At 49.9% G+C, this 7,500-nt stretch overlaps 2 protein-coding genes across 6 annotated transcripts in view; one reads left to right on the forward strand and one right to left on the reverse strand.

Moving 5' to 3' along the window:
* Positions 1-4,516, forward strand: part of prrt1 (proline-rich transmembrane protein 1) — a 7,181-nt gene extending 2,665 nt beyond the window's left edge. For all 3 annotated transcript variants that reach the window (XM_035427835.1, XM_035427834.1, XM_035427836.1), the window contains 3 exons: positions 43-389; positions 987-1,196; positions 1,620-4,516. In XM_035427835.1, coding sequence (XP_035283726.1) covers positions 43-389; positions 987-1,196; positions 1,620-1,796 — 734 coding nt within the window. In that variant the 3' untranslated portion in view covers positions 1,797-4,516. The remainder of the gene's footprint in view (positions 1-42; positions 390-986; positions 1,197-1,619) is intronic.
* A 2,186-nt stretch (positions 4,517-6,702) lies between these two features.
* The window catches only part of LOC118233764 (transmembrane protein 268), a 9,144-nt gene continuing 8,346 nt past the window's right edge, over positions 6,703-7,500 (reverse strand). The window contains exons 10-11 of one of the 3 annotated variants that reach the window (XM_035429691.1): positions 6,948-7,137; positions 6,703-6,916 (exon numbers count right to left, since the gene is read on the reverse strand). In XM_035429691.1, the coding sequence (XP_035285582.1) occupies positions 6,970-7,137 (168 nt within the window). In that variant the 3' untranslated portion in view covers positions 6,703-6,916; positions 6,948-6,969. The other 2 variants (XM_035429690.1, XM_035429692.1) reach the window with 2 other exon arrangements.

Consider the following 7,500-nt stretch of genomic DNA (forward strand, 5'->3'; position numbering starts at 1 on the left):
GTGTTCAGTCAGTCAATATGTCTCCCCCTGTCTCTCTCTAAGGTTTGGAAGATGCTGGACGACAGAACCTCCCCCAGCAAATGGGTCCGATGCCGCCCCCCCCTTACCTGCCGTCCCAGGACCCCAACATGCCCCCCCACCCCCAGCCTCCCATCTGCGGGCCCCAGCCTAACTACCCCCCTCCCCCGCCACCCCCCTCCTCAGAGGGGTACCTGCAGGAGACCCAGTTCCACTGCGGGCCCGGGGGACCCCACCAGGGGTACACGGTGCAGACGCAGGGGCCAGGGGGGGCGGTTCCCCACCCCCCCGCGGGGTACCTTCACGCGGGTTACCCCCTGCAGCTGCAGCCCTGCACTGCGTACGTCCCTGTCTACCCCATCGGGGCATCGGTGAGTGGGTCAGGAGTCGGTGGGGTTGGGGGGGCATCACTGAGTGAGTCAGGGGCATTGGGGTGACATCAGTGAGTGGGTCAGGAGTCAGGGGCATTGGGGGGTATCAGTGAGTCAGGGGCATTAGGGTGGCATCAGTGAGTGGGTCAGGAGTCGGGGGCATTGGGGGGCATCACTGAGTGAGTCGGGAGTCAATGGGGTTGGGGGGTATCGGTGAGTGAGTCGGGAGTCAGTGGGGTTGTGGGGGTATCGGTGAGTGAGTCGGGAGTCAGTGGGGTTGGGGGGGTATCGGTGAGTGAGTCGGGAGTCAGTGGGGTTGGGGGGGTATCGGTGAGTGAGTCGGGAGTCGGTGGGATTGGGGGGTATCGGTGAGTGAGTCGGGAGTCGGTGGGATTCGGGGGGCATCGGTAAGTGAGTCGAATGTCGGGTGGGAGATTGGGTCATTGCTTATGTGGTATTATTACTCACTGTCCCTTTGTTTGTGGCCTCTCCCAAGAGCAATGGCAGCATCTGTACCTCTGAAAGTGTCTCGAATTGAGGGCAGATTTATTTTAAAGAAGTACTGTATTCTCACCTCACTGTCACCCCCCCCCCCAGGGTCAGCCCTACCTGCCTGGGGGAGGAGGCCACCCAGGGGTTGGCCCGGGGCAGATGGTTGCCCCGGGGCAGATGGCCATGCAGATGCCCCCGGGAATTGCCCTGATGGAGCCGCGGCGACCGCCACACGACTACCTGCCCATCGCCGTGCTCACCACCGTCTGCTGCTTCTGGCCCACGGGCATCATCGCCATCATCAAGGCCGTGCAGGTGTGTGTGTGTGTCTGTGTGTGTGTGTGTGTGTGTCTGTGTGTGTGTGTGTCTGTGTGGGGGGGGCCTGCCCATCGCCGTGCTCACCACCGTCTGCTGCTTCTGGCCCACGGGCATCATCGCCATCATCAAGGCCGTGCAGGTGTGTGTGTGTGTCTGTGTGGGGGGGGCTGTGTGTGTGTGTGTGTGTGTGTGAGACGGGTGTGTGTGTGTGTGTGTGTGCGTGTGTGAGAGGGGGGGTGTGTGTGTGTGTGTGGGGGTGTGTGTCTGCGTGGGGGGGGGCTGTGTGTGTGTGTCTGTGTGGGGGGGATGTATGTGTAGGGGAGGGTGTGTGTATGTGTGTGTATGTGTGTGTGTGTGTGTGTGTGTGAATGTCAGAGGGCTCACACACTCTCTCTCTCACCCCCCCCCCCCCTTTCTCAGGTGCGCACGGCGGTGTCGCGGGGGGACATGGTCTCCGCGGAGATCGCGTCCCGTGAGGCGCGTAACTTCTCCTTCATCAGCCTGGCGGTGGGCATCGCCTCCATGGTGCTGTGCACCATCCTCACCGTGGTGGTCATTATCGCCTCGCAGCACCACGAGGACGAGTGGGAGCCCTGAGCAGCGCCGACGGGCGGGGGGGGGGGGGGTAACCACGGCGACCACCGCAGGCCCTGCGGAGGGGAGGGGTCAGTGTTCACTCAGTCGCAGGTGGATTCATTAATCGGTCAAAGAAAAGAAACATACTCATAGAGCTTCAGTGATATTTTGCTTTTTTCCGTTTTGTCAGTTCATTAATTGAATTCCAGTTCCCCGTGAATTTTCCAGAAATGAAACAGGAACAGGACCTCAGCTGCCCTGCTGGGACAGGGGCAGGGGTTTGGGGGGGGGGAGGCGGTCCCACAGGGTGGAGAAGGTGTCCCACTGCCTGCATCGTACCCGGACTGCAACACCAATGCTGAACACACACACACACTCACACACACACACACACACACACTCACTCACTCACTCACACACACACACACACACTCAAATGCACACGTACACACGTGTGTGAAAGAGGTCTGTTTTCAATCGCTCGTTGAGTAGAAAATACATACCAATGTAGCGCTGTTGAAAGACGCAAAGTGGACTTGTGCAGGTACATGCTACAGGGGTAGTTTACATCACATTATTTCACAGAGTTGCCAAATGCAGTATGACACAGAAGATGCTCGTCCTCCTGATGGAGGAATCAGTCAATCACACATGGAGGTGTTCTTATTTGTCAAACATAGTTTTAACCCTTTGAGGTGAGTTAGAGAATTTTGAGAAAACGTTCCAAAAGAACCTAAGTCAGTGTTCTAGAACTCCACTGCTTTCAGTCGCCAGCAGCGATTGTGACATCAGCAGTGGAATGCTCAGTTAAGAACATTCTAATCGCGTATTTGTGACCTCACACCTTAAAGGGGTTAGTGACTACTCAAGACAGTGTGACTACTTGCGATGGATGTCGGATGAATAGCAGCTAGCTACTAGCGACCTGGCTACAATAATTCATATATATTTCTGGGATTGCATTTTTATGAATTTTTTTTGCTTTTATTTCATTTCATAGTTATGATCTTTGACTTCATGTGCAATATACAGTTTTGTTTATGTAATTACTGTAATGTAATTACTCTTAATATGTTAGCCGTCCGTCCAAAGTGTGAGCTTACCACTGTATGGTCTGATCATGGAGGGGGTTTTTCTGTGCTCTCTCTCTGGACTGTTAGAAGGAAAGGGGGGTGGGGGGGGGGTGAGTGGATGAGTGTATTTAGTGATTTGAATTGGTGATGGTTGAGCCAGCTGGCAGATAGGCCAGGCCTCCAGCTGCTGTCCATTCCACACCATCTCCAAAACGTCCCAGCTGAGCTAGGAAAGCTTGACGGCCCACTCCTTGCACTTGGACGCGAAGTCGAATTCTGAAAACAAACCCCCTGAAAGCAGCGCTGACTAACTGCCCTTCCGGAAACAACAGTGCGCACCACGTTTACGTCCAACGCTTTAAATGCAGTGCACTTCTGCATTTAAAAAAACGCAATATATTTACGTGTACACGTTTGGGCAACATCCTTTTAGTTAGTGTGTACGACAAGGAATGGGGGACCTGTTTGTTTGTTTCTTTGTTTCTTTGTTTCTTTATTTATTTATTCGTTCTCCCTCCTAAAATGAGACGCATCTGACTGAAGGCCGGGGAATGACAGTTCACACACTTTCCGATCTTCAGCATCCGCTTGCGTAAGACCGTCTAAGTCAGAGCCAAAATGGCCGCCACGAACAGCCACCGCCCCGCCCCCTTTTCCCTCCCAGCTCAGCAATGCAGAGGGAAACTGATACAGAATGTTTTTTTTTTTTTTGTTTTGTTTTTGTTTAATTTTGAAACTTAAAGGGAAAGTAGAGTGTGTACATACATGTCCAGCCATTTTCTTTCTTTTCTCCAAATGTTTCTAAACCTTTCCTCTTCACTCTTATCTTTTTTTTTAACTTTCTCTCCATCACTTGTGATTTTTCGTCCGTCCCGTGCACAAAGACGAAAAACAAGCCTTTCGAGTCTTTCATCGCTTTTTCAGCCACACTGCCCTTCTCTAGGAGTAAAATAGTCAGATAAAATTTACTGCTATTTTTTAAACGGAGGAATATAATTCTATTGTAAAAGCTTAAAAAAAGAATTAGTCTAACTCTTGTAAATATGTGCAATCATCAGTGTGCCAGGTTATTTATTTCTGTATTAATTTATTGATTTAGTTATTTATTACGGAATAATGCCTTGTTACAATTGCTATCGATATCATATTATTGTTATTATTATTATTCTGTGCACGTAATCTAATTTATATGGGCTATGTTCAAGTTAAACGTTTTGATTTTTTTCCAGAAGACGCTGTTAGCCTTAGAGTGTTGGGAAGCTACACCCCTTGCATTGGCTGAAACCTGCTGTTCACGCTGTTAGGCGCAGGTTCCCAGCTAGCATTGATAGTAACTGTTTTCCGAATATCCCCGTGCAGTGTGTTCTCAGACTTCAGTGTTTTCAGAAGTGGTCCGTAACGGTGAGCTTGATGGCTTTGAGATGGGGTTGTTGTAACTAGTTGCTTACGGTTACCGCGAAAAACAAAGTAATTGTTCTTTCGAAGCTTGTAACGTGTATCGGATTGCTCGTCCTTATTAAGGTTGCCAAATATCTCGTGTACATTTTGTATTATTTATGATTTTTTTTTTTTAACAATGTAGATTATGGTCACATGTGTATTCGATGACATCTGCAGCAAATGAATTCAGTTGTTTGAATAAAGGAGAAAATATTTGGTTGTGCAAGAGTGGGTTGCAGTAGATGGCTCTCTTTCCATCTCTCTCTCTCTCTCTCCTTCACCTTCTCTGCTCGTTTCCTCTCTTGGTTGTTATTTATAACTGCCCTGATCTGTCTATCTATCTTATTTATCTATCTATGCCATTTCTCTTATTCAAAGTGAGCAAGGTAATCTTCAGGAATGTGACTGGTGTGTGCTGTGTGTGATTGTGTGTGTGTGTGTGAGTGTGTGTGTGTTGTGTGTGAGTGTGTGTGTGTTTGTGTGTGAGTGTGTGTGTGTGCTTGTGTGTGTGTGTGTGTGTTTGTGTCTGTGTGTGATTGTGTGTGTGTGTGTGTGAGTGTGTGTGTGCTGTGTGTGTGCTGTGTGTGTGTGAGTGTGTGTGTGCTTGTGTGTTTGTGTGTGTGTGTGAATGCAAATGGAGGGAGAGTGAGAGCAGACTTTCACAGCAGGATCACAGATGGTCGTTTAGCTTCCCAAAGAGAAGCCGGCATCTCTGCCATCGTTTAATTTGGCCTGCCTGTTGTGGGCCTCCCTCTTTTCATTAACACCCCCCCCCCACTCAACTGGCCGCCGCCCCGCAGAACTGATTTACTAATTGGGCTAATCACCCCCCCTGCCCCCCCTCCCACACACACAAGCTGTACCACCCACACTGCCCCCCCTCCCACACACACAAGCTGTACCACCCACCCTGCCCCCCTCCCACACAGACTGTACCACACACACTGCACCCCCTCCCACACACACAGGCTGTACCACACACACTGCCCCCCCTCCCACACACACAGGCTGTACCACACACACTGCCCTCCCTCCCACACACACAGGCTGTACCGCACACACTGCCCCCCCTCCCACACACACAGGCTGTACCACACACACTGCACCCCCTCCCACACACACAGGCTGTACTACACACACTGCCCCCCCTCCCACACACACAGGCTGTACCACACACACTGCACCCCCTCCCACACACACTGCCCTCCCTCCCACACACACAGGCTGTGCCACACACACTGCCCTCCCTCCCACACACACAGGCTGTACCACACACACTGCCCTCCCTCCCACACACACAGGCTGTACCACACACCCTGCCCCCCCTCCCACACACACACAGGCTGTACCACACACACTGCCCTCCCTCCCACACACACAGGCTGTACCACACACACTGCCCTCCCTCCCACACACACAGGCTGTACCACACACACTGCCCCCCCTCCCACACACACAGGCTGTACCATCAGTATACATCATGCACAGTGTACGCATGGTCATCACCAACAGGACAGACACAGGCAGTGCTGCAGAAGCACACACGTGATACACACACGTGTGCATGTACGCATTTCACGTGCATGTAATGCACGTCTGTTTGGTTTACCTTCTCTGCAACACCTGCCAGGCAGGCCTGTGCTGCCACCATTTTTAATATAAATCGTTTTTTGAGGAGGCATTTTGTACCCGGTTGCTGCTTCTCTCAGTCTCTTCCCCTTGGCACTCCCTTCCTCCATTTCTTCATCTCTCTCTCCCTTACTCCCTCTCTTCATCTCTCTCTCCCTTTCTCATGTCTGGTACAGTTATGTTCCATTCAAAATGCTCTATTGGAGTCATATAGATGTTATGTATACTGAAAAAAATAAATTATTATTTTTCTCTCTCCATCTCTCAATATCTCCTATCTCTCTCTCTTAAGATGTTTTACTGGCAAGAAAAACATCCATAAATATTACCAAAGCACGATTGCACTGGCACATTTTAACATGAACACAGAAGCTTTGTCAGTAAACAGAATATAACTGGGATAAATATAACTTTCTCTTTCATTCAGTTTCCTTTTTGCTTGTTCTTTTTCCTTCTGTGTCCCTGTCTTTGTGGCTTAGCTAAACCACACAAATGCCACTAATGCCACACTTTAATCAATGAGGACAGAGCAAAAAATGTATTGTGTTCGTTTGTCTATTGTGTTTAAAAATAGCTCACGACAGCTTGGGATCCAAATAATGCAGGAAGGCCATTGTTGGTTTTAAATCAGTCAACGATTTTTAAGCAACACCTGAGTTTCACAGGATATGCAGTTCAGCTCCTGACCAGCTGGTCTATTGAAAAACAGCACCAGCAACAGCAACAATAAAATAATAAGAAAAATGACAATGACTTTTATGACAATGAAAACACATGATAGTGACTATGACCAGAATAACCATCACTCAAATTATTTAATGAATAACATCAACAACGACATCTGCAACAGCAATAATAATAATAATTTAAAATAAACAAAGTTATGAACTTTGAACTAAAACAACTGCCTACAACCTCCTATTTCTCCGCCTGAAAGCCTCTGGAATGTTGCATCGCCCCAGAATGTTCCAGAAGTCCTCCACATTCTCCTTTATGTAACCCCCCCCCCCCCCCCCCCCCCCCCCCCCCCCCCCCCCCCCCCCCCCGTTGTTCTATCTCAGGACAGTTCTCTGGACATACTGACAGAGACAGATGGGACCGATGGTGCAGTGAGCCATCCCGGAGTGTAGGGGGCGCTGTGGTTCACGGGGGAGCTTCTCAGATACCAGGAGCCTCACGTAGGTGGCGCTGTAGGTCAGTAAAAGCTGGTGTGCTGTGGCCTGCGACACAATGGAAGAACAGCACGTTAATATATACAGTCTGTATTGACAATTAATACACATTAGCCTTGTCTAGAGCAGGGGTGTCGAACCTTATTCAAAAAGGGACGGTGTGGGTGCAAGTTTTTTGTTTTAGCCCAGCCTGATTCAATGGATTAGCCAATCGTGGTTTTCAGTCAATTCATAGATAAGTAGAATCAAGTGTCTTAGTGCCAGGATAAAACAGAAACCTGTACCCACACCGGCCCTTTTTGGATGAGACTGGACGCCCCTGCTCTGGAGAGTGCAGTGAGGTGTAGCGCTCCAAAGCAGGAGCCCCCAGTCTTCATCCTGGAAGGTCACCAGGCTCGTCTGGCTTTGTGT

This window comes from Anguilla anguilla, chromosome 8 (assembly GCF_013347855.1).
Source record: "Anguilla anguilla isolate fAngAng1 chromosome 8, fAngAng1.pri, whole genome shotgun sequence".
In the NCBI taxonomy this organism is placed as follows: Eukaryota; Metazoa; Chordata; class Actinopteri; order Anguilliformes; family Anguillidae; genus Anguilla; species Anguilla anguilla.